General features: G+C 49.1%; 1 protein-coding gene across 1 annotated transcript; it reads left to right on the forward strand.

Moving 5' to 3' along the window:
• Window positions 1-4083: 4083 nt before the first annotated feature.
• On the forward strand, window positions 4084-26428 carry SLC10A6 (solute carrier family 10 member 6). The gene is made up of 8 exons (XM_029076394.2): window positions 4084-4520; window positions 9567-9684; window positions 10684-11133; window positions 19158-19276; window positions 21670-21758; window positions 23017-23192; window positions 24999-25156; window positions 26045-26428. The coding sequence occupies exons 3-8, from the start codon at window positions 10766-10768 to the stop codon at window positions 26305-26307; spliced, it is 1173 nt and encodes a 390-aa protein (XP_028932227.1). The 5' UTR covers window positions 4084-4520; window positions 9567-9684; window positions 10684-10765; the 3' UTR covers window positions 26308-26428.
• Window positions 26429-27510: the final 1082 nt, after the last annotated feature.

Here is a 27510-nt window from a genome sequence, read left to right on the forward strand (position 1 = left end):
TTTTGTTAGCACTGCTTTTGATTCCTTTACCACTGCTTTTTACATACAGCCTTTCTTCCCCGCCTGGGTGGAAAAGAAATTGACATTGAAATCGGAGAAGTACTTTAGAAAGAAATTTGAGATTTTGAGTTTTGTATCAGGGTCAACCCCTCCCTCGTCAGCCAAAGACGTACTGTGGGGAGGTGAGAACGCAGACCTAGAAGATGGAAATAGTCTAAGAGACCAAATGTGATGCAGGATCTTCTTTAGCTGATTGGGCAGCCAGGAGCTGCTGGCCTGGACCCAGCCATTTAGGAGTCCCCTGTTGGCAGTGGCCGTTTTCCCTTCCCTGCCACTTCCAAGCAACAGTCCTAATCTCAGCTCCATTATTTCCTCCTGTTTCCCCAATCCCAGAAACGTAGATCTCCCTGTTCTGATTCTGCCCTGAGTTCAAAGAATCAATCAGTCAGTCATATTTATTGAGGACTTACTATGTGCAGAGAACTATACTAACTGCTTGAGAGAGTACAATACAACAGAATTACCAGACAAGTTCCCTTCCCATAACAAGCTTAGAGTCTAGAGAGAAGCCTTCACCCCTCTTCTTCATGGTATTTAAGAGCTTTCTATATGCCAGGCACTGTACTAAGCACTGGGGTAGATTTAAGCTAAACAGGTTGGACACAGTCCATGTCCCACACGGAGCTCACAATCTTAACCCCCATTCTACAAATGAGGTAATTGAGGCCCAGAGAAGTTTAATAAATTGCCAATTGTCCCTTAGCAGACAAATGGCAGAGCTGGGATTAGAACCCAGGTCCTTCTGACTCCCAGGCCTGTGCTCTATCCCCTCGGCCACTAAGTCACGCTGCTCCCTCCTTGAATTCCCACTCTACAGAATGGATACTGAATATCCAATCTACAGATGAGGAAATTGAGGGACAGAAAGGGAATGTGTCTACCAACTCTGTTATATTATACTTTCTCAAACACCTAGTATAGTACTCTGCACAAAGTAAGTACACTGTTTTATTCTCTTAAGCACTTAGAACAGTGTTCTGCATGCAGCGAGCACTCAATAAAAACCACTGACTGACTGATTAAGGAACCAGCCACCTTCAGCAAGAGCTTGTAAAAGAGCTCCAAGAGTTGGTCAGTTGTAAACCTCGGTTGGAGAGGATAACAAAACCAGGTAATAAGAAAGTAGAAAAGGACCAGAAAAAAAAGAAATGATAATTTTTTGGAAAAACCATTCAGTCCATAACTTCCCACTCCTCAAGAACCTCCAGTGGTTGCCCATCCACCTCTGCATCAAATAGAAACTCCTTACCATCGACTTTAAGGCACTCAATCAGTCCTTCTGCTCCTTCCTTACCTTGCTGATGTCCTACAACAAGGGATTAGACAGAGCATGGGTCTGGGAGTCAGGAGGACCTGGGTTCTAATCCTGGCTCCACTACCTGTCTGCCGCATGACCTTGGGCAAGCCGCTTAACCTCTCTGGGCCTCAGTTACAGCGTCTATAAAATGGGAATTAAGATTGTGAGCCCCACATGGGACAGTGGCTGAGTCCAACCTGATTACCTTGTATTCATTCACTCAATCGTATTTATTGAGCGATTACTGTGTGCAGAGCACTGTACAAAGTGCTTGGGAAAGTACAATACAACAATAAACAGTGACATTCCCTACCCACAACGAGCTCACAATCTAGAGTGGGGGTCGGCAGGAATCGATACAGATAAATAAAATTACAGGTATGTACATAAGTGCTTTGGGGCTAGGAGGGGGGAAGAGCAAAGGGATAAATAAAATTACATATAGGTACCTAAGTGATTCTACCCCAGTGTATAGAACAGTGCCTGGTATATAGTAAGCGCTTAATGAATACCATAAAAAACAAACTAAAAATAACAATTCACACTCTCTGCTCCTCTAAGACCAACTGATTCTCTGTACCTCATTCTTGTGTATCTCGCCATCGACCCCTTGCCCATATTCACATCAGACAGTCCACCTTCGAAATGCCTCCTAAAATCACATCTCCTCCAAGAGGCCTTCCCTAACCCTGCCCTCATTTCCCCTATCTTTTCTCTTTGCATCGACTCTGAACTTAGATGTGAACCCTTTAAGCACTTTGATACTTTGATATTCACCCCAGACTTACAGCACATATGTACATATCTTTATATTCTACTGTTTCCATTATCTATAATTTATTTTAATGTCTCCTCAGTCAATCAATCAATCAATTGTATTTATTTAGCATTTACCTTGTGCAAAGCACTGCATTAAGTGATTGGGAGAGTACAACACAACATAAACAGACAAATTCCCTGCCCATACCCCCCAAGTTGACTCTAAGTTCCTTGTGGACAGGAACCACAACTCTAGTCAGGGAAGGGTTCTTGGAGGAGAGAGATAAACCAGCTGACAAATACACATGCATACACAAGCATATTTAGTCCCTGGCCAAAGATGAACATATGTTTTGGCTCATTTCAGAAGCTAGTCCCACACTTTTCCTCAAAAGCACGGCAACTTTAATCCAGTGGAATGAATTCATTAAACCAAGGTTCATGTTGGTGCCCCTAAAGTGGTTGTATTCTATTCTTACAGCATTTACTCTGATCTCTGCCAGGCCAAGGGTCAAAGCTTCGGGGAAAAACCTCTATTTAAGAATCTCTCAGGCCACCTTTTATACTCTTAAAAGTCCCCAAATCTGAGCTCTCAATATTATAAGTAATGTGCTTACTTTGCAGTAAATCCTTCCTCGCTAGAATCACTCTGTTCCAATTAAATACCCTCTACGTGAAAATACTTGGTGTGGTTTTGTAGAAAGGGTAAGGGGACTGAGTCAGGAAACTCAGGTTCTTGTTCTGTGGTTCTTAGACTAGTCAATTAACTTCTTTCTGCCTCAGTTCTCTCATCTATGAAATAGGGGTAAAATCCTTGCTTTTCCTCTCACCGACTGGGAGCCGCATGTGGGACAGGGGCTTTGTCAGATCTGATTATCTTGTAACTTCCCCAGTGCTTGGCCCATAGTAAGTGTAAAATGGGGATTAAGACTGTGAGCCCCACGTGGGACAACCTGATTCCCCTATGTCTACCCCAGCGCTTAGAACAGTGCTCGGCACATAGTAAGCGCTTAACAAATACCAACATTATTATTATTATTATTAAGTGCTTAATAAATGCCATCATAATTATTCAATGACGTAAGGAAATGCTCACTTGGAGCCACGCCATCAGTGATGAATGAAGGACTCTGACGGAAGGTGGTGTGTGACCTAGTGGAGACAGCAGGGGCCCGGGAGTCAGAGATCCTGGGTTCTAATCCCGGCCCTGACAACTGCTTGCTGTGTGACCTCGGGCAAGTCTCTTAACTCCTCTGTGGCTCAGTTACCTCATCTGTAAAATGAGTATTAAATCCTCCTCCTTCCAATTTAGACTGTGAGCCCCATGTGGGACAGGGATTTCATCCAACTGGATTAACTTGTACCTACCTCAGCGTTCAGAACAGTGCTTGACACATACTAAGTGCTTAACAAATACCATTTAAAAAAAAAAACCACCTAGAGTAAACCACAAGGTGGACAGGGAGTACTGCGGCTACTACCAAGTCAGATGGCCTGGCAACCGCCTGCTGGGCAGTGGTACTATGGCACAGTATCAGCACTCAGCTGAGATCACTTTGGCCGTACCCCTTCTGCAAAAAGTCCTTACATGTCTTTTGCGATGTGCATCCTTGGTGGTGGGAAGATGTGTGGGTTTGTCTTTGACTTGGGGGCACTTTGGAAACTCAGGTTGGTATTTGCGAGGGTTGAAGGGGCTAAGTCAGCCCGTCTCTGCAAATCATGGCTGATCAAACCTCATGTGCTCATGACTCTCCTGAGTCTTCTAGGCCTAGGGCCAAGGTGGCTGACTGGGTTTCAGACACTTGGCAGAACCCTTGGGAAAGTTACTCATCCTATTTATACAGCCAAGGAACATCAACAAATGGCATTCGACAATTCAGATAGTTGAGAGATGATTTAATTCTAGTCCGAGAGCCAACTCTCGGTGAGGTTATTTTTCTGTTAGACCATAATGTGAGACTGGGTACGAGAGATTCAGGGTGTCTTCTGTGGCTCTCCACTAGCCGACGGAGGAACCCCTGGGGCTGACAGGCTTCAGGTTTTGAATCTCACGGCTGTTTCTTCACAGCTGCTGGAAGCATTTAAACTCCACGGAGTGTTACAGGAGATGACCATTTTGGACTTCCATTTTGGGTCCTGGCAGAGGGGATGGAACTGGAGCCCGGGAAGTTTTCTGGAGTGACTTGCCCTAGTGTCTCAACTCCTCAGCCTAAAAAGATGCGGGCTGAGGGGGACACGGCTGAAGTTTAGAAATCATTCAATCGATCGTCCTTCTTGGCCATCTAATCTGGACACAGGACTGTACTAAGCACCCGGCAGAGTTCATCAGAATTAATAAGCATGACCCCTGCACTCAAGGATCTTGCAATCTAGCAGGAGAGACAGACTCTCAAATAAATTACAGGTAAGAACTAATAGAATAACTGAGATACGTAGATGAGTGCTATAGGGGGTTAGTGAGACATGTTAAGGTGGTACAAGAATGCCAACATGGGGTTGGGGGATATGAAGGGTTGAAATTAGAAATGAACTGGGGAAGTGAAGGCCCCCTATGAAATCCCCAACCCAGAATGAGGGGGTCCTCTGGGATCGGGGGGTGGCAGGTTCAGAACAAACAAAAGGAGACACCTCTTCACAAAGCGGGGGAGATGGTATTTGGAATTTCTACTCACAGTAGAAAATTACCAACGGCTTCAAGAAAGCTTTAGATAAATTCATGGACAGGAGGTCTCCGGTGGGTAACTAGAGAGAAAGGTAGGGATGGAGAAGGGGGAAAGTTGGGGAGGGTAGATGGTCTGGCCCTAAGATTGAGGATGAGGAAGGCACCCATCACAGCTCGTCCACATATCCCAGGCCCCCAAAGAGAGACAGAACTGTGGGCTGGGAGAACCACTGGTCTGACACAATACTGAAACTGCTGAAGTGATGTGGGGCCCAGATTTGGTGGAAAGGATGTTCTTGGGTTAGAATAACCTTGGCGATTCTCACCTTAGCCTGGGCTAAACCAGGACGGGTAGCGACCTGCAGTGGTGAATGAGGAAAAAGTGTGTGGGAGGTGTAGACAGAAGGAACCAGGAAATATGACCTGGTCTTGGGCAAACCCAATATAAGACTGGAAAATTTTGTTTTTCTAATGGCCCTAATGAAATCTGCCTGGTTAGGCACCTAGTGAGAAGGAGATCTGGGACTAGACTTTTTTCAATGCAATTCAACAAGTTTGGGCTAAGAATTGGTATTCATGCCTGCCTCTTGATTGGTTCAGGAGTCCAGCCGAATGGCAGCGGCTTCCAGAAGGTTCTGGTGCCTGACCGGACCCCTCTCACTCCACTGCCCCGAGGCCTGGCCGTCTTGGGAGATTCTCCAGAGTGACAGAAGAGTGGGAGAACAAGCTGTGGAACAGAAAAGTCTAAAATGTTCCCTGTTGTCAGGGCTCCAGGGGGTGGGATCTGAGGTAAGACTAGATCTTCAAGGCTCTGAGAACACGAGTCTTGTGAGGATGGAACACTGCTAGTCATTCTAGACGGTAAGCTCATTGTGGGCAGGAAATATGTCTGCTTATGCTTTATTGTACTCTCCCAAGAGCTTAATACAGTACTCTGCGCACAGTAAACGCTCAATAAATACGATTGACTGACTGCTGATGCTATAGGTGATTTTAACCTCTCGTGGATTTGGGACCAAAGGCCTTTCCTTCAAAACACTCCTGCTGGCCTGTGCAAACAGCAAGCATGGTCGCTGCTGCGGATGAGACAGCCATCTGGCTAATTTTAGAACAGAGTCCAGTATAAATACTAGTATTTAAATAATAGTATTTTTATGTTTCCCCCCTCTCTGGGATTCCTTGTTGCCAGTTCCACGGCTCAAATGTGGTAGCTGCGTTCACAGGGACCAGGGAAGACAACGTGAATGCTTCAAAGCGGGTTATGGGAAAGCACATGATCTAGGTGCCTGCTGATTTCCATAAAATGTTTCCCATGATGTCATTATGTTCTGCTGAGTGTCTGGTGTAATGTCCTTGCGTCTCACTGTCTGGTGTTCACGAGGGCCATTGGTGGCTGCCCTATTTCGGGCGGGGTCCAAGCCAGCATCGGTCCTCCTGGTTCTCCACAGAACCATTGAGCGGATGCGTCCACAGGTACATTCTCCCAGTTCCAAAGCTTTCCCTCGGTTCCCAGTAAAGGACCTTGGAAAATGGCATCGATCAACTGATCCATCAGTGGCATTTACTGAGCGCTTGGGAGAGTACGATATAACAGAGTTGGTGAGACGTTTCCTGCCCACAATGAGTTTACCGTCGAAAGGCATTCATATTTAGAGTATGTGTATTTTATTTCTACCCTTTGTGCTTATACATACATATATTTAATTTATTTGCATATTATCTGTACATTTAGATGTTTCATCCTGATGTGTTGGTCCTGCTTTCTGTTTTATCCTTGTTCTTCCTTCTACTTTCACTCTCCATCAATGGCATTTATTAAGTGCTTACTGTGTGCCGAGCACTGTACTAGGCGCTTTGGAGAGTACAATTCAACAGAGCTGACAGACAGGCTCCTGCTCGTAAGGAGCTTACAGCCTAGATTTACTCTCTGCATTTCATTCTTCCCCGCAAGTTTGCCAGCAGCTTGAAAGTTGGGAATGTGTGCTGGACCTTCGAAAACACTTAGTTCAGTGCCAAGCACTCTAGAGGTACTCTAAAACACCACCAGTTGATTGACTCAGCCTGCTGGAGTTGGAAGCAGAAACTTGAGTTCTCCATCGACTCCTGAGCTGACAGAATGAACACAAGTCTCAAACGCACCAACCTCATTCCTGGGAACCCTCATGCATTCCACCTCATGCATTTTAAAAATAATAATATAATAATTGGGATATTTGTTAAGCGCTTACTATGTGCCAAGCACTGTTCTAAGCGCTGGGGTAGATACAAGATAATCAGGTCAGACACAGTCCCTGTCCCAGATGGAGCTCACAGTCTTAATCCCCATTTTACAGATAGATAACTGAGGAACAGAGAAGTTAAGTGACTTGCCCAAAGTTACTCAGCAGACACGTGGCATAGCCAGGATAAGAACCCACATCCACTGATTCCCAGACCCGTGCTCTTTCCACTAGGCCATGATGTATTTGTTAAGCACTTATTATGTTCCAGGCATTGTACTAATCACTGGGGTAGATACAAGCTCATCAAGTGGGGCACAGTCCATGTCCCACATAGGGCTCCCGGTCTTAAGCCCCACTGTACAGATGAGATAACTGAGGCGCAGAGAAGTGAAGTGACTTGCCCAAGATCACCCATCAGACAAGTGGTGGAGCCAGAATCAGTACCCAGGCCAAAGCTCTACCCACCAGGCAACACTGCTTCTCAATCCATGTTTCCGTACTCATTGCAGTAGTAGGGATAAAAACCCTGACCCTCAGAGAGGGCTTTAAGGACCCTGGCCACAGAGGTGAAGCTAGTGGCTCTTTAAATCTTGCTAATCATCTGGGGCTTAATCGTAGATCATGTGATTTTTCCTACTTATATATCCAAGGAACATCAACAAATGGCATCTGACAATGCAGACAGTTGAGGGATGATTTAATTCTAGTCGGAGAGCCAACTCTCGGTGAAGTAATTTTTCTGTTAGACCACAGTATGGGACTGGGTACGAGAGATGCACGGTGTCTTTTGTGGCTCTCCACTAGTTGATGGAGGGAACCCTGGGGTTGGCAGGCTGCCGGCTTTGAATCTCATGGCTGTTTCTTCATAGCTGCTGAAAGTCTTTAAACTCCACAGTGGTGTTACAGGAGATGAGGAAGGGCTGGGAGACTGTAAACTCCCCAAGGTTGTATCTTTTAAGTCTTACCGGGCTTTCCCAAGCACTGCCTTCGGTACTCGGAACTCACTGATGCTCAGAAAAAGCCTACTGACAGATTGAAGGCACACTGAGTTTGTTGTGACCCACTCAGAAAGTATCGATGAGGGCCTAGTGTGGGATTGAGGTGGGAGGATATTTGGGGGGAGTGGAAATCGGACCAGATGAAATCTTCAGCTCGGCCTCTCACTACTCAGGGACCGACACCACCACCGCACGTGGTTACTAGTTCTCACTTAGGACCTATTACCCCTCCCTTCCTCTAGAAGCCGCAGCTTGGAACCGGTGGTTGGGATCATCCCAGATTCTGTTTCAGCTAATGGGCCAGAGGGGCAGAGCTGGCGGCTGCGGTGGCAAGGCCACCCCTGATGTGAAACCCAGCGGACGAGCCTGGGCACCGCACCTGGTCCGGCCAGGTCGACCATCAGTGGGCCTCGGGCTCCGCCTTCCTCTTAACCCAACTGGCGTTTCAGGGGTCACCTTCCCCTCAGCCCAGCTCAGCCCCCTCAGTGCCCCTCCCCATGATGCTCTCTTCAAATCCTGGCATGTTCCCAATGCGTCCCCACTTTGGGCTGGGTGAGTCTCACAGGGGCCCCTCACCGAGACAGGGTGGGCTGAGGATGGGCCAGAACCAATATGAGGCAGCGAGAGAGGCAGCCGCCTCAAGGCACACAATCCGAGAGGCCAGCGCCCCACCTCCCTCTGATGGAAGCAGCATCTGTGGGGATGGCAACCTGGAGGGGAGGACCAGTGGCTCTGGAGCAAAAATGAAGGCTCTAGATTCAGGCAGATTTCCACATGATATCATTTTGCCACGCAGCCTCGGCTGGGGGCTGGGGGGAAGAAGGTTATCCACTCCCTCTGCAGAGATGGCGTCTCCTCAGTAAGGCCAGGGCCCACCCCGCTTCCTTGTACTGTGCTTACCGCTGTGGACACAGGGCACTGTCTTGCTGCTTTCTTCTCCGGAGGCAGGGTGCACGGGTGTACAAGGCTCCTTCCTCCCAGAAGCAATACAACTTCCACTTCGTGGCCTTCAGGACCCACGGCTTGGCCACAGCTCTTCATTCCCACTAATGTTCGGGATCGGACTGTACCCTGAAAATATACACAAGATTTACAAACCCTTAAAAATACCTTACACCATAACAGTCCTTTAAAGGTAGGAGAGCTCTCTCTCTCTCTCTCCCGGGGCAGGCGGGTGTATGGAGAAACCTCTATCCGACGAACCCAAGATGGCAGCCTGCCAACGAGAAAGGGTGTTGCCGCCCTCCACCTGAGCCGCCCCCTACTCCCACAGTCGTCATCTCTGCGGAGTTTCGTTCCAGAGACCCGTTTTTCTCTTCTGTGAGAGCCCGGAGGAGGTCCTGATAGCAGAGGGTGGCAGTTCCCCCCGCCCCCAACCCTCCAACCCCAAGATATGGTCCAGTTTTGAGGTCTCAGATGTTAAAGTATCCACAGGAGAACCCTCGTGCCTTCCTGGGAGTTCAGGGAAGGGTCTCTCCCGGACAGGATCCATTCTCCCAAGGAGAGACATGTTCCTCTTGTAATATTTTTGGGATGCAGAATAGGTTTCCACATGTTTCATGTTTCAGGCTCCGGACTATTCGATAACACCCGCAGAAGACAATAGAGTCGACAGAAAGCGGAAGCCCAGTAGACCAATCAAAGAGGACTTCTCGGCGCGTCTGGTGCTCCACTGCTCCGCACACAGTAAGTGCTCAATAAACTACCATTGATTTAATGATTGAGTCTCTGAATCCCTGGAGCTCCTATCGGCTGACCCATCAACCCACCCCTGGGTCTTCATCTTTGCTGGCCCCAGCTGGGTGGTGAGGTGTAGTGGCGTTTCTGAGGAAACGTTCCAGCCGGCTACTTGGGAAGCCCTTTGGCATTCCGGGAATGACTGCCCGGAGTCTAGCTGGCTTTCCCAGGCACCTGGCTCCTTACTGGGGGACAAAGACTCCACTCCCCAGAACTCAGCAGTTCTCGGGGGCAGGACATAAACAGGAACGGAGACCCTCCCCTTACTTGCTCCTTTTATTCATCTCCTCCTCCCAGACCCACAGCATTTATGTACACATCTGTAATTTATTTATTTACATAATAATAATAAATTCTGGTATTTGTTAAGCACCTACCACGTGCCGGCCACTGTACTAAGAGCTGGGGGTGGATACAAGCAATTTGGGATGGACACAATCCCTTTCTCACGTGGGGCTCACAGTCTCAATCCCCATTTTACAGATGAGGTAACTGAGGCCCAGAGAAGTGAAGTGATTTCTCCAAGGCCACACAGCAGACAAGTGGCAGACCCGGGATGAGAACCCATGACCTCCTGACTCCCAGACCCACGCTCTATCCACTGTGCCATGCTGCTTACCATATTAATGTTTGTCTCTCCCTCTAGTCTGGGAGCTGATTGTGGGCAGAGAATGGGTCTGTTTATTGTTACACTGTACTCTCCCAAGCGCTTAGTACAGTGCTCTGCACAGAGTAAGCGCCCAGTAAATACGATTGACTGACTGACTGAGTCCCGGGGCCCCAGCCCACTAGCTGCCGATTGCCAGTTGTCAGTCACCCACCATGGAGCCGCCGAGCCGAACCGCTCCGGCGAGGGCGAGGCCCCAGGGAGCCAGCGGGAACCGGAATTCCACTCTCCTCCGCCTGGCCCAGATGAGTTATTCATGTGAACATTCCTAAACCTTTCAGGCTCGACCTGTCCAACCGTCGGGCGAAGCCGCTCACTCTGACGTCCGCCCCGGAGGGAAGAGCTCATGCGAGGGAGGCGAGGATGGCCAAAGGCTCCGGCGGCCCGGGGCCCCCTCTGAACCGGACCGAGGCGGGGCCGGCGCTGGTCCTCGGGGGAGGCCTGGAGCTCGCTTTCACGGGGGCCCTGACGGCGATGATGGCGCTGGTGATGTTCGCCCTGGGCTGCACCGTGGACGGGCGGAAACTCTGGGGGCACATCCGGAGGCCCTGGGGCATCGCCGTGGGGCTGCTCTGTCAGTTCGGGCTGATGCCCCTGACCGCGTACCTCCTGGTCACCGGCTTTTCTCTGAAACCAGCGCACGCCATTGCCGTCCTCATCATGGGCTGCTGTCCCGGGGGCACCATCTCTAACATCTTCACCTACTGGGTGGACGGGGACATGGACCTCAGGTAGGGCTCGTCCCGCACCCACCCCTCTGGGTCCACGGCTTTCCGCTTCACTTTCGCAATAACGATGATAACTGAGGCGCTTACTTTGTGCCAAGTACTGTGCTGAGCATTGGGGTGGATACTATATAAGCAGAGCGGACACAGCCCCCGTCCTACATGGGGCTCAACGTCCAAGGGGGAGGGAGAATGCTTGGGAGGCAGCGTGGCCCATTGGAGAGAGCAAGAGCCTTGGAGTCAGAGGACCTGGGTTCTTCTAATCACAGCAGCACCGCCACTTGTCTGCTGTATGATCTTGGGCAAATCACCTAATTTCTCTATGCCTCAGTTACCTCATCTGTAAAATGGGGATTAATACTGTGGGCCCCATGTGGGACAGGGACTGTATCCAACCCAATTATCTTGTATCTATCCCAGGGCTTGGCACAGTGCCTGGCACATTCCATAAAACAAACGGGTATCTTATCCCATTTATACAGTCAAGTAAATTGAGGTGCAGGGAAGTTAAGTGACTGGCCCAAGATCACACAGCATTCAAGGGGCGGGGCTGGAATTAATAATGTTGGTATTTGTTAAGTGCTTACTATGTGCAGATCACTGTTCTAAGCGTTGGGGTAGATACAGGGTAATCAGGTTGTCCCACGTGAGGCTCACAGTCTTCATCCCCATTTTAAGATGAGGGAACTGAGGCCCAGGGAAGTTAAGTGACATGCCCACAGTCACACAGCTGACAAGTGGCAGAGCGGGGATTTGAACCCATGACCTCTGACTCCCAAGCCCACGCTCTTTCCACTGAGCCATGCTGCTTCTCTGGAATTAGAACCCAGGTCTCTTGACTCCCAGGCCCTTTTCACCAAGTCATGCTGTTTCTAACTTCTCTGCTTGGGATAGCAATTGGCAAGTGGCTCTAGACATTCAGGACCTGCAGAAAGAGTTTCTGGGGAAAGAGTCAGTCGGGCTCAGAAAAGATTTCTCCAATAACTAGATCAGGGGTTAATTTTTTTTTTTTTTTGGGGTGACAGAGTCATCGGTTGCCATAATGCCAACTCGTGGGCGTGTGTGAAGTAGTGGCGCCTCGCCTCGTCCCGAAACCTACCCCGGGCGTAGCATTCTCTGCCCTCTCAGCTGCCATCTCGGCTAGAGACGTGAGATCTGCGCTCCCTCTGGAAGTTTCCAACACATAAGAGGGGAACGACCAAGTAGTGCAGATCGCACTGAGGATTAACTTTCTGATGAACAGCTCCGCGGAACCGCGGGCGGCAAAGGCGCTTACCGTTCACTTAAGGGGGTTCGGGGCCGGGGGTGATCAAGTGGGTTGGGGCTTGGGAAGGACAGGCAGGTATCGAATCAATCAATCAATTATTATTCCTTACTGAGTGCTTTTTAAGTGCAGAGGACTGTACTAAGCACTTGGAAGAGTACAATGCCACAGAATTAGCAGGCATGTTCCCTGGCCATAACGAGCAATAAAGGGGCAGAAAAACCAAATTTTCAGGCTGGTCAGTCCAGTCCGGAAGCTGTCAGGTGTTGGAAACTCGAGGTGAGTGATGCTGGAGCCCATCCCATACGACCGTGAACTGGAAGCTTGGGCAGATAGAGGTCCCATCACCCCTGACAGGCCTGGCACTGGGGTAGCCAAAGAAGCAACGTGGCTAAGTGGAAAGAGTGCAGGCTTGGGAGTCGGAGGTCACGGGTTCTAATCCCGGCTCCGCCGCTAGTCAGCTGTGTGACCTTGGGCAAGTCGCTTAACTTCTCTGTGCTCAGTTCCCTCATCTGTCAAATGGGGATTAAAACTGTGAGCCCCACGTGGGACCTGATCACGTTGTATCCCCCAGCGCTTAGAACAGTGCTTTGCACATAGTAAGCGCTTAACAAATACCACAATTTATTTATAGTGGGACATTAAGAGGTGGGTCTGGCACTCGCCCCAACCCCATTCCAGCCAGCCGACCTGTACACGGCGGGGCATAGGAGGGGCAAAGACTGAACTTCAAAGACCGCTGGGTGGGTGAGGTGATTTCAGGGCCTAGGGAGAGCTAGCAGGTGGGACCAAGAGTGCTTACCTCCAGAAAGGCTCTCACTCCCCAAACAGCCCAGCTACGGCAACGAGGGCCTAGCCCAATGTCTTCAACTAGCCTCTTGGCCAAAACGGTAAATTATCCCCATAAATTCCCTCCCCAAATTCCCCGCTCTTGGCAGCGCAGCCGGCCTGCTCCCGTGCCAGGCTGTGTCAGGCTATCGCTCAGCTTGGTTTTCTCTGACCTGGTGGAGGGTCGGCTTTCCCCCGCTCATCACCCACTGTCTAATAGTAATAATTGTGATAAGCGCTGACGTTGATACAATAAGAGGATCAGACACAGTCCTTGCCCCACTTGGGGGTCACAGTCTAAGAGGAAGAGCTTGCATTTTATCCCCATTTTACAGAGGAGAGAAGTGAGGCACTGACGGGAAGCAGCGTGGCTCAGGGGAAAGAGCCTGGGATTCGGAGTCAGACGTCATGGGTTCGACTCCCGGCTCTGCCACTTGTCAGCTGGGTGACTATGGGCAAGTCACTTCACTTCTCTGTGCCTCAGTTACCTCATCTGTAAAATGGGGATTAACTGTGAGCCTCACGTGGGACAACCTGATTACCCTATATCTATCCCAGCGCTTAGAACGGTGTTCTGCACATAGTAAGCGCTTAACAAATACCAACATTATTATTATTATTAAGCCCAAGATCACACAGCAGACAAGCGGTGGAGCTGCGTGTAGAATCCAGGTCCTCTGCCTCCAGTCCTGTGCTATTTCCACTAGGCCACACTGCTTCTCAACCCTGTTCATACCCCCACAGGTTGAGAGCACAGGCCTGGGAGTCAGAAGGTCATGGGTTCTAATCCTGGTTCCGTCACTTTTCGGCGGCTCACCACCCACCGTCTAATAATAATAATTGTGATATTTGTTAAAGTCTCACCTCCTCCAGGAGGCCTTCCCAGACTGAGCCCCCCTTTACCTCTGCTCCACCTCCCCTCCCCACTGCCCCTACTCCCTCCCTCTGCTCTTCCTCCCTCCCTGCCCCACAGCACTCGTCTATATTTGTACATTTTTATTATTCTATTTATTTGATTAATGATGTGTCTATATCTATAATTCTATATATCTATTTCGATGCTATTGATGCCTGTCTTCTTGTTTTGTTTGTTGTCTCTCTCCCCCTTTTAGACTGTGCGTCCATTTTTGGGTAGGGATCGTTGCCGAATTGCCCTTTCCAAGCGATCAGTACAGTGTTCTGCACACAGTAGGCGCTCAATAAATACTCCTGAATGAATGAATGAATGAATGCTGGGTGACCTTGGGAAGTCACTTCACTTCTCTGGGCCTCAGTTCCCTCATCTGTAAAATGGGGATTGAGACACGTGGAACAGGGACTGTGTCCAACGCAAATTGCTTGAATCCACCCCAGTGCTTAGTACAGTATCTAGCAGACAGTAATTGCTTAACAAATACCACAATTATGATTATTAGAGTGGAGAGTTGCTCACCCTCCCCAGATAAGTTAGGAACAAAACAGCTGTGAGCAAAGCTCTCCACTCGCTGAGAGGATGTGACGGAGGGATGTGTGACCTGAAAAGATGTGCTGCTTAGACAAGATGAAAATAGCAACCCGGCCTTAAGGGAGGTGCGGGATCAACTTGTTTGCTCGGAGTTGCTAAATATCTGGCCCATTATTTCCCACGGGATAAGGGGCTGGTTTCGCTTCCTCCGGCAGAGCCTTGCATAAATGAAGCCACAGAACAGAAATCCCACTTGCGTCGAACAGCCTGGCAGTTGGCCACCCTCCACTGACATTTCCAAAACCCAGTGACCACAGGAGCCCGTGGTTTATTATTACTAAATTAAAGAGTAGTTATTATGGAGAATAGGAGGGGGTTTTTTTAGCTATTATTCTGGGCTAAGCGCTGGGGAGACAGACAAGCAGGTCAGACCCGAGGCTCACGGGCTGATGAGGCTCAGGAAGAACAAGTACCGAATCCCCTTGGAAAGATGAGGAAATTGAGGTACAGAAAAGTTAGGTGACATGCCCAGGGTCCCACAGTAGAGGCAGGTGGCAATGCCAGGATTATTCATTCATTCATTCAATCATGTTTTTTGAGCGCTTACTATGTGCAGAGCACTCGATTAAGCACTTGGAGATTCTATTTATCTTGACGATGTCTGTGCCAGACTACTTGTTTTGTTTTGTTCTGTTCTGCTTTGCTGTTTGTCTCCCCCGTTTAGACTCTGAGCCCGTTATTAGGGAGGGATCGTCTCTCTCTGGTGCCGAATTGTACATTCCAAGCGCTTAGTACAGTGCTCTGCACATAGTGAGCACTCAATAAATATTGATTCTATTTAATGCCATTGTTCTTGTCTGTCTCCCCCGATTAGACTGTAAGCCCGTCAAAGGGCAGGGACTGTCTCTATCTGTTACCGATTTGTCCATTCCAAGCGCTTAGTCCAGTGCTCTGCACATAGTAAGCGCTCAATAAATACTATCGAATGAACAAATGAATGAATAAATACTATTGAATAAATTAATGAACAGATAGAGACAATCCCTGCCCAACAACGGGCTCACAGTCTAAAAGGGGGAGATGGACAGCAGAACAAAACAAGTAGTCAGGCATCAATACCATCAAAATAGATAAATAGAATCTTGGATATATACACATCATTAATAAAATACAGTAATAAATAATATATACAAATATACACAAGTGCTTAGAATCCAGGTCCTCAACAGTGGTTTTTATTGAGCACTTAATAATGATAATACTAATGATGATGATGGTATTTGTTAAGTGTTTACTATGTGCCAAGTACTGTTCTAAGCACTGGGGTAGATAGAGGGTAATCAGGTTGTCCCACGTGGGGCTCTTGGTCTTAATCCCCATTTTACAGATGAGGTAACTGAGGCACAGAGAAGTGAAATGACTTGCCCAAGGTCACATAGCAGACAAGAGGCACAGCCAGAACTCCGACTCCCAAGCCCGGGCTTTTTCCACTAAGCCACGCTGCCCATCATGGAGAAGCAGTGTGGCTTAGTGGAAAGAGCCCGGGCTTGGGAGTCAGAGGTTATGGGTTCTAATCCTGGCTCCACCGCTTGTCAGCTGTGTGACTTTGGGCAAGTCGCTTCACTTCTCTGGGCCTTAGTTCCCAAATCTGTCAAATGGGGATGAAGACTGGGAGCGCCACACGGGACAACCTGATCACCTTGTATCTACCCCAGCGCTTAGAACAGTGCTTGGAACACAGTAAGTGCTTAACAAATACCAAAATTATTATTATTATTATCATTATTATTAATCCTGGCTCCGCTGCTTGCCAGCTGTGTGACTTTGGGCAAGTCGTTTCACTTCTCTGGGCCTCAGTTCCCTCGTCTGTCAAATGGGGATGAAGCCTGGGAGCGCCACGTGGGACAACCTGATGACCTGGTATCTCCCCCAGCGCTTAGAACGGTGCTTGGCAAGCAGTAAGTGCTTAACAAATACCAACATTATTATTATTAAGTCGCTTCACTTCTCTGGGACTCAGTCCCCTCATCTGTCAAATGGGGATGAAGCCAGGGAGCCCCACAGGGGACACCCTGATGACCTTGTATCTCCCCCAGCACTTACAGCAGTGCTTGGCACACAGTAAGCGCTTAACAAATACCAACATTATTATTATTATTATTATTAAGTCGCTTTACTTCTTTGGGACTCAGTCCCCTCATCTGTCAAATGGGGATGAAGCCTGGGAGCGCCACGTGGGACACCCTGATGACCTTGTATCTCCCCCAGCACTTAGAGCAGTGCTTGGCAAGCAGTAAGTGCTTAACAAATACCAACAGTATTATTATTAAGTGGCTTCACTTCTCCGGGACTCAGTCCCCTCATCTGTCAAACGGGGATGAAGCCTGGGAGCCCCATGTGGGACACCCTGATGACCTTGTATCTCCCCCAGCACTTAGAGCAGTGCTTGGCAAGCAGTAAGTGCTTAACAAATACCAACAATATTATTAAGTCGCTTCACTTCTCCGGGCCTCAGTCCCCTCATCTGTCAAATGGGGATGAAGCCTGGGCGTGCCACGTGGGACACCCTGATGACCTTGTATCTCCCCCAACACTTAGAGCAGAGCTTGGCACACAGTAAGCGCTTAACAAATACCAACATTTTTACTATTATTAAGTCGTTTCACTTCTCCGGGCCTCAGTCCCCTCATCTGTCAAATGGGGATGAAGCCTGGGAGCCCCACGTGGGACACCCTGATGACCTTGTATCTACTCCAGCGTTTGGAACAGTGCATGGCACATAGTAAGGGCTTAATAAGTAGCAGCATCATTATTATTATTATTATAATTAGGAGGGGGGGTCCCTTCTAGACTGGGCCACCTGGGCTCCCCCACCTACCTGGGGCAGCCCCCGCTCCCTCCATCGTCCCTCCATCGTCCCCCTCGGGGTGTGTCTTCCTCTGGGGCTTGGGAAGACCCCGTCCCCTAGCTCTGCCCTGGCCAGGCCAGTCCTTCCACCACGTGGCTGGCGCCGCCCCAGGGCGCATGCGCGGGGGAAGGGCGGGGCCCACGTCCCGGCGGAGGCAGCGCGGGCGGCAGGGACACGGGGCGCCACCAGGGGGCAGCAGCGCCCAAGCCGCGCTCCCGCGCCCTCGCGCCACGTGCCTGGCAACTGCGCGCCTCGCGCCTGGCAACCGCGCGCCTCGCGCCTCGCGCCAGGCAACCGCGTGCCTAGCAACCGCGCGCCTCGCGCCTGGCAACCGCGTGCCTAGCAACCGCGTGCCTAGCAACCGCGCGCCTCAGGCCTCGCGCCTCAGGCCTCCGCCACCTTGCCCCTTCTTACAATAATAATAATGATGATGACAATAATAATAATGTTGGTATTTGTTAAGCGCTCACTACGTGCAGAGCACTGTTCTAAGCGCTGGGGAGATACAGGGTCATCAGGTTGTCCCCCGTGGGACTCTCGGTCTTCATCCCCGTTTTACAGATGAGGGAACTGAGGCCCAGAGAAGTGAAGCGATTTAATAATAATAATAATGTTGGTATTTGTTAAGCGCTCACTATGTGCAGAGCACTGCTCTAAGCGCTGGGGGAGATACAGGGTCATCAGGATGTCCCCCGTGGGGTTCACAGGCTTCATACCCATTTGACAGATAAGGGAACTGAGTCCCAGAGAAGTGAAGCGACTTAATAATAATAATGGCATTTGTTAAGTGCTCACTATGTGCAGAGCACTGCTCTAAGCGCTGGGGGAGATACAAGGTCATCAGGATGTCCCCCGTGGGGTTCACAGGCTTCATACCCATTTGACAGATAAGGGAACTGAGTCCCAGAGAAGTGAAGCGACTTAATAATAATAATAATGATGTTGGTATTTGTTAAGTGCTCACTATGTGCAGAGCACTGTTCTAAGCGCTGGGGGGGATACAAGGTGATCAGGTTGTCCCACGTGGGGCTTACAGACTTCATCCCCATTTTACAGATGAGGAAACTGAGGCACAGAGAAGTTAAGTGACTTGCCCAAAGTGGCAGAGCCAGGATTAGAACCCATGACCTCTGACTCCCAAGCCCGGGCTCTTTCTACTGACCCACGCTGCTTCTCCTTCCTCTGGCCTGAGAGACCTTCCCTCTTCAAATCTGCCAACAATGACTCTTCCCCCCTTCAAAGCCCTACTTAATGCTCACCTCCTCCAGGAGGCCTTCCCAGACTAAGACCCCTTTTCCTCAACTTCCCCTCCCTTCCGCATCACCTCGACTCTCTCCTTTTGCTCCCCCACCCCATCCCCGGCCCACATCACTTGTGTGTTTATATATCTATAATTCTATTTTTATTGATGCCCGTTTACTTGTTTTGATGTCCGTCTCCCCCCGCTAGACTGTAAGTCCATCGTGGGCAGGGATTGTCTCTCTTTATTGCTGAATTGTACTTTCCAAGTACTTAGTACAGTGCTCCGCCAACAGTTAGCGCTCAATAAATACGACTGAATCAATGAATTTCTGCTTCTTCCACAGCATCAGCCTGACCACCTGCTCCACAGTCGCAGCCCTGGGCCTGCTGCCCCTCTGCCTGTCCCTCTACACGCCATCCTGGGGCCTCGAGCCGAGCCTCACCGTCCCGTACCAAAATATCGGTAAGGCCAGAATTGGGAAACGCGCCTCACTTTTCCTGGATTTGTCGGGATGCAGGTAGTCCCGGCCCCATTATTTCCCACCGGTTGGATTTCCCATAGGATTTCCTCTCTCTTGGGAGCCTCCAAGAGCTCTATTCAATCAATCAATGTTATATCCTCCAGGCTGTAAGGTCCCTGTAAGTTAGGGAATGTAACTACCCTGTTATATTGTACTCTCCTAAATGCTTAACACTGTGCCTGGCACGTAGTAATAATAATAATAATAATGCTGGTATTTGTTAAGCGCTTACTATGTGCCGAGCACTGTTCTAAGCGCTGGGGTAGACGCAGGGTCATCAGGTTGTCCCACGTGGGGCTCACAGTCTTCATCCCCATTTTACAGATGAGGTAACTGAGGCACCGAGAAGTTAAGTGACTTGCCCAAAGTCACACAGCTGACAAGTGGCCGAGCTGGGATTTGAACCCATGACCTCTGACTCCAAAGCCCGTGCTCTTTCCACTAAGCACTTTACCACAATGCTTGGCACATAGTAAGTGCTTAACAAATACCATAATTATTATTAACAAATACCATCATTATTAGTAGCGTTCTGCACACAGTAAGCGCTCGATAAATACCACTGATTGATGTACTGAGCCTTTACTATATGCAGATCACTCTGATAAGTGCATAAGAGAGTCCAGTACAACAGAATTGGCAGATACATTCCTTTCCAACAATGAGCTTACAGTCTAGAACTGTAACAGACCCCTTATAAGAAGTTAAGAGGTGGGCACACTGGGGTGTTAATCATTCAGTTGTATTTATTGAATGCTTGCTGTATGCAGAGCACTGTATTAAGCGCTTGGGAAGGTACAATATAGCAGAGTTGGTAGACATGTTCCTTGTCCACAATGAGCTTACAGTATAGAGGGGGTTATAGGCATTAATATAAATATAATTAATAATGTTGGTATTTGTTAAGGGCTTACTATGTGCTGAGCACTGTTCTAAGCGCTGGGGTAGACACAGGGAAATCAGGTTGTCCCACGTGGGGCTCACAGTCTTAATCCCCATTTTACAGATGAGGGAACTGAGGCACCGAGAAGTTAAGTGACTTGCCCAAAGTCACACAGCTGGCAAGTGGCAGAGCCGGGGTTTGAACCCATGACCTCTGACTCCAAAGCCCGTGCTCTTTCCAGTGAGCCACGCTGCTTCTCATTTTATGTTAATATAAATATTAACACGAATTAATATAAACATACATAAGTGTCATGGGGCTGAGGGAGGGGGAATAAAAGATACAAATCCAAGTGCAAAGGCAATACAGAAGGGATTAGGAGAAGAAATGAGGTCTTAGTTGGGGAAGGCCTCTTGGAGGAGATGTGCTTTTAATAAGACTTTGGAGGTGAGGAGAGTGATCGCCTGTCAGCTATGAAGAGGGAGGGTGTTCCAGGCTAGAGGCAGGACAAATGCAAGAGGTCAGCAGTGAAATAGATGAGATCAAGATACGGGGAGTAGTAAGGCATTAGAGGAGCGAAATGTGCGGGCTGGGTTGTACTAGAAAATCAGGGAGGTTAGGTAGGAGGGGGCAAGGTGATCAAGTGCTTTAAAGAGGTTAAGGAGTTTTTGTCTGATGCAGAGGTGGATGGGCAACCACTGGAGGTTCTGGAGGAGGGAGGCAACAGGGCAGGGGGTTTGAGGAGGGTTAATACAGACACAATCATATCAGACATGGTATCTGTCCCTCTTGGGGCTCATAGTCTAAGGGGAAGGAGAATCAGTACTTAATAATAATAATTATGGTATTCGTTAAGTGCTGTGCTATGCACCGCAAGATAATCAGATCAGGTAAAGTCTCTTTCCCACATTGGACTCACAGTCTAAGAAGGAAGTAGTAGGATTTAATCCCCAATTGACAGACAAGGAAACCGAGGCACAGAGAAATGACTTGGCCAAGGTCACACACTAGGCAGGTGGCAGGGCTGGGCTTAGAAATCAGGTTTCCCGGGTTCCAGTTCTGTGTTCTTTTCACTAGGTCACGGGGCTGGGGAGAAAGGGAAGCGGTCATTGAAATGGTGGCATGGTTTGGTATTTCCATTCTGGACAGCCCATGAGGAATTCTGAGAACCAGCAGCTCCTAGTAATCCCACCTGTTAGAAAATGCCCCTTTCTGTTTCCATTTTTTGATGTGACGGGAGCCCATTGGACTATTTGTGTGACTTCCCCACCTCACAGCGGTGTCTCTTCTGCTCCCCCGCCAAAAGAAAACTTCCCTTGGGCATCATGAGCTTTCATCCAATTTGTTTCCCCAGAAATGCCGATGTCTCCGGGATGCCAAACGTTGAGGAAGAGACGGGGCAGTGGGAAGTTTGTCAAGGCCTCTAATCGGATGGGCTTTTCTTTTCCATAGGAATTGCGCTCCTGTGCCTCATTATCCCCGTGGGCTGTGGGGTCTTTGTGAACCACATGTGGCCGAAACAATCGAGAATCATCCTCAGAGTAAGTGACTCCATCGCTGGCCCCCCTCTCATTTCTTTTTAATAGTACTTAAGTACTTAAGAGCCATGATGGAGAAATGATCTCACAGAGAGGCCGGGCTCTGAACTGGTGGTGGGGATGAGGATGAGGAGCTGCCCAGAGTGACTGAGTGCCCTGTTTTCCTGCCAGGGGAGCTGGGTTTGCCCTCAGATGTGGCTGGACGGCAGGTGTGGCTGACAGGATCCCACCTTGTCGCCTTGCTTCAGGGGGAGACGTCATGTGATGACTCTGACCAGCCCCACTTCAGTCAGGCAGACCTGTCGTGGGCCTTCGGGGTCTCCTCCCACCGATCCCCCTCTGAACGGTCTCTGTAGAGAGGCTGGGCCGGGCTAATACCTGAACTACTAACACTGGCAGGACCCAAGGGGCGAGCAGGGTGTGAGGGGAGTAGGCATTGGTGAGATTTGAGAGCAGTGAAGCCTGCAAGCTGGAGTGCGGTGGCAGAAAAGCAAGGATAAGTAGTGGGGAGAGAGCCGACTGAGAGCGCTAAAGCCGAGCGGGTGGTGAAGGGGTAAGTCTGGAGGCCGCAGAGCACTGGGGCGGGCAGCCCGGTCAAGTCAGAGGGGAATGGGGGACGGGGATGGTATTTGGTGTGGTATTTCTTAAGCGCTTACTATGTGCCAGGCACTGTTCTAAGCACTGGGGTAGATACAAGCTAATCTGGTCGCATGCAATCCCTCTCCCACAGTGGGGCTCAAAGTCTTAATCCCTTTCATTCAATAGTATTTATTGAGCGCTTACTATGTGCAGAGCACTGTACTAAGCGCTTGGAATGAACAAGTCGGCAACAGATAGAGGCCGTCCCTGCCGTTTGACGGGCTCACGGTCTAATCGGGGGAGGCGGACAGACAAGAACAATGGCAATAAATAGAGTCAAGGGGAAGAACATCTCGTAAAAACAATGGCAACTAAATAGAATCAAGAATCAACTAAAAGAATCCCTTCTTTACAGATGAGGGAACCGAGGCACAGATAAGTGAAGGGACTTGTGCAAGGTCACACAGACGGCAGAAGACAAGTGGCAGAGCCAGTTATTAGAAGCCAGGCCCTTTTGACTGCCAGGCCCCTGCTCTGACCACTAGGCCATGCTGCTTCTCATGCAGCAGTGATGGAAATGAGCAGCGTGGCCTAGTGGAAGAGCCAGTACCACGGTGGCCGTGTGGTCCCCTGCATGGACCTCTCCGCACCCCAGACCCCATTTCCCTTTGACTTGTTTCAGGCCGGGGCCATCGTCGGTGGGGTCCTCCTCCTGGTAGTAGCGGTAGCTTGTCCGGTCGTGTACAAGGGCTCTTGGAACTTGGACGTCTCCCTGCTGATCATCAGCATCATCTTTCCGCTCATCGGCTACGTCGCTGGATTTCTTCTGTCCCTTCTCGCCCAGCAGCCTTGGAAAAGGTAGCGTGGGTTGTCTCTGCGCTGTAGCAGGGTGGGCTATGATCCCCAATCAGCAATCGGGGGAGTCAGTGTTGGGAAAGAAAATGGAAGGCTCCAAGGGTTTTTTTTCCCCCTTTTTTATAGTATCTGTTAAGTGTCAAACACTGTTCGAAGCATTGGGGTAGGTCCAGGTACAATAATGTTATTTGTTAAGCGCTTACTATGTGCAGAGCACTGTTCTAAGCTCTGGGGTAGATACAGGGTAATCAGGTTGTCCCACGTGAGACTCACAGTTGATCCCCATTTTACAGATGAGGGACTGAGGCACAGAGAAGTTAAGTGACTTGCCCACAGTCACAAGTGGCAGAGCTGGGATTCGAACCCATGAACTCTGACTCCCAAGCCCAGGCTCTTTCCACTGAGCCACACTGCTTCTCTAGTACAAGTCCCTGTCCCGCATGGGGCTCACAGTCTAAATAGGAGGGAGAACAGGTATTTAATCCCCATTTTACAGTTGAGGAAACTGAGGTTTAGAGGAATTAAGTGACTTGTCCAAGGTCACACAACAAGCAGTTGGAAAAACCAGTATAAGAACCCAGGTTCTCAGACTCTCAGACCCATGCTCTTTCCGCTAGGCCACACTGCTTCCCCCAATGTGCAAAGGTCTGGGAGTCCAAAGGTCATGGGTTCTAATCCCGGCTCCACCGCTTGTCTGCTGTGTGCCCTTGTGACTTCAATTCTCTGTGCCTCAGTTACCGCATCTGCAAAATGGAGATTGAGACTGTGAGCCCCATGTGGGACGGGGACTGTGTCTAACCCAATTTGCTTGTATCCACCCCAGCACTTAGTACAGTGCCTGGTGCACAGTAAGTGCTTAACAAATATTATAATTATTAAGTGAAATTTAGGTAGCAGCATGCAACCCCTACAGTTTTTACCAGTCCCCTTCAGATCCCCTTTACCACCAGACTTCCCCTTTACCACCAGACTTGAGTGACTTTACTTTTCTGTTGTCTTTGATCATTTTATCTTTCCTCTTCTGACGGTTGCCACAACCCTTCCCCATTTTATTTTTAGACTGCGGGTCCCCATAAGGCCAGGAACCAGACCTAAACTCTCCCTGCATATTTTTTTTCCCAGCGCACAGTACAGTGCTCTGCACAGAGAAAACGCTTAATCAATACTATTCCTACTGTCTGGAGGAGGAAGAGGTGATTATGGTCTGGAGTCAGGGACTATAGGGGATTGCAAGTGGACATGAACTTAGGTTGACCGTTTTTATCTAGGTGATGGTTCAACGGAAGAGGGTGAGATGGGCTATCAATAAGGTATTGATCATGCTAGGGCAGTCTTGCTAAACTAAGAGAAGAGGCCTGTCAGAAGCTCCAGTGTTTTCCCTGCACATGTGTATGTTCTGCCTTTTGCATGGAAGCCAGCCCTGCTTCCTCAGAAAAGTACTCCTCTCTGGATTCTAGGCTCCTTGTGGGCAGGGAGCAAATATATCAACTCTGTTGTATTGCACTTTCCCAAGCAAGTGCTTGGGAATTGAGTAGTGTTCAATGAATACCACTCATTGACTGACAGTGATTCACAGGAGATGAGGGCTTGGGAGCAACAGGGTCAGCCAAGAAAACTTGAAGGGAGGGAAGAGGAAGGGAGCGGAAGAAGGAGAAGCCTGGGGGGCAAAGAGAGAAGAAAATTAAGGAGGAATCTTAAGGGCAAACTGTTGGGAAACCACCAACGGGTAAAGATTCTAACAGACCAGCTGGGTGGAATGACATGCAACCGTTCCAAATTTTGGTTAAAGAGGGGACCTCTCCCGGACAGGTGCCGGACGATATCCCTGGAGACCGGGGCGCAGAACATCCAGATGTGTTCCACCATGCTCCAGCTCTCTTTCAGCGCTGATCAGCTGGCCCAGATGTTCACTTTCCCTTTGATCTACGGGTTCTTCCAGCTGCTGGATGGATTTCTTGTTGTTGTAGGTGAGAGGATCTCAAGGAAAGGACAACAACGGCCTCTTTCGGGCTACTCTGGCCAGTGGAAATGAGAATGTTGAAATGGTTGTTTTACCACCGGGAGTCCGTAGTCTTGTGGGAAATAGAAAGTAGAGATGAAGTGTGTTAAAAAGGCCAAGAATCTATGTAGGCGTGGTCAAAACAGGTCACTTTGCGAGAGAGAGACAGAGAGATGGTAGAGACACATTCCCTGCCCACAAGCTTGCAGTCTAAAGGGGGAGACAGGCATTAATATAGATTAGCATTAATATAGATTATGGATATGGACATAAGTGCTATGGGACTGAGGAAGGGGTGAATAAAGGGAGCAAATTAAGGCAAAGCAGAAGGGAATTGGAGAAGAGGAAATGAGGGCTTAGGGAAGGCCTCTTAGAGGAGATGTGCCTTCAATAAGGCTTTGAGTGTGGGCAGAGTAATTGTCCGACGGATATGAAGAGGGAGGGCGTTCCAGGGCAGAAGCAGGATGTGGGCAAGAGGTCAGTGATGAGATAGACGAGATATAGGTACAGTAAGTAAGTTGGCATTAGAAGAGCGAAGTGTGTGGGCTGGCTTGAAGAAGGAGAGCAGCGAGGTGAGGTAGAAGGGGGAAAGGTGATTGGTTTAAAGCCAATACATAGGAGATTCTCTTTGATGCGGAGATGGAAGTGCAACCACTGGAGGTTCTTGAGGAGTAGGGAAACATGGCCTGAGAGTTTTTGTAGAAAAAAATAATCCAGGCAGCAGGGTTTAGTATGGACTGGAGTGGGGAGAAACAGAAGATAGGGAGGTGAGCAAGGAGGCTTCCAAATAGCTGAAAATAGACGGCCACCACCAAGTAAGAAGCTCCAATAAACATTGGGTATTTGTCTTCCACAGTTTATCAGCTATTCAAGAGGTTAAAGGCAAACAAAGAGAAGGATCTCAACGAAGCTGAAAGCTCCCCTAAGGACGAAGCCAATGCTGTGTTTCAGGAGGCGGAGGAGGAGGAAGTGGTGAGGATGTTTCCTGGAGCCGTTTTCGACAACCAGTCTCAACAGGACTCTGGGAACAACAGAACCCTTCCAAAGAACATGAGGAACTGCATGCCAAATGGCCTGAATATACTGACCCAACAGCTACTAAAGCAGGAGGAGAGGTGACATGTAGTTAGGAATTTGTTAGGAACAGGTCGATTGAGAGTGAAATGTCTGTCTTCTTTCCAGCACTCTATACATGTCAATATGATAACTTTTTGAGAATTTATTCCCTTTTAAGGGAGCACCTCTGTAGTCCTGGCTTTAGTTCCTGATGCTCTTTATTTGGACAGTTTAATCTATCAATTAGTGGTCTTTACTGAGCACTCACTGTGTGTACAGTGCTGTACAAAGTGCTTGGGAGAGGACAATATAACAGAGTTGGGAGACACGTTCCCAGTGCTTACTGTGTGCCAGGCACTGTACTAAACGCTGAGGTAGATACAAGCAAATCATGTGGAGGACAGTCCACGTCCCACATGGGGCTCACAGTCTCATTTCCCATTTTACAGATGAGGTAACTGAGACCCCAGAGAAGTGAAGTGATTTGCCCAAGGTCACAAAGCAGACAAGTGGTGGAGCCAGGATTAGAACACAGGCCCTTCTGACTCCCACGCCCATGTGCTACTCACTAAGCCACACTGATTCTGTCTAGAAACCTCCAGAGGTGGTGACATGGAATGCACCCAGAGACTCAGGGGGAGGAGGGAAGTGGGAGCATTTTAGAAGGATCCTGGACAAGCCCAGAGCAAAACAGGGACAGAAAGCAGGTGAACAGGCAGAGACCCCAACCTTGAGAATAAGGAGCAGTACCACAACACTCACTTATTCATCATGGATCCAAAAGAGACGTCCAACAGAGCAAACCAGCCATCTTTCCGTCCCTTGGGTTTTCCTGCCAGAAGGAGGCCTGCAGACTGGCCCAACACTTAAGGAGCCTAAGCTTTATAAAGTGATACTACCAACTCTTTTGCATTGAATTCTATCAAGTGTTTAGCTCAGTGCTCTGCACATAGTAAGCGCTCAATATGCTTACTGAGGTTGTTCTTAAGCACTTGCTCTGTCCTACATGAGACTCACATTCAAAGGGGGGAGGGAAAACAGATACCCAATCCCCATCTTACAGGTGAGGAACCTGAAAGTGACTTGTTCCAGGTCACAGAACAGGCAAGTCAGGGAGCTGGAGTTAGAACCTAGGTCTCCTGGCTCCCTGTCCTGTGTTCTTTCCACCAGGCCTCGCTGTTCCTCCGTAAGGTATACTGCAGTGGCAAGAAGCATGGTCTAGTGGATACAGCATGGGCCTGGGAGTCATTAGGACCTGGGTTCTAA

Source organism: Ornithorhynchus anatinus, chromosome 12 (assembly GCF_004115215.2).
Source record: "Ornithorhynchus anatinus isolate Pmale09 chromosome 12, mOrnAna1.pri.v4, whole genome shotgun sequence".
In the NCBI taxonomy this organism is placed as follows: domain Eukaryota; kingdom Metazoa; phylum Chordata; class Mammalia; order Monotremata; family Ornithorhynchidae; genus Ornithorhynchus; species Ornithorhynchus anatinus.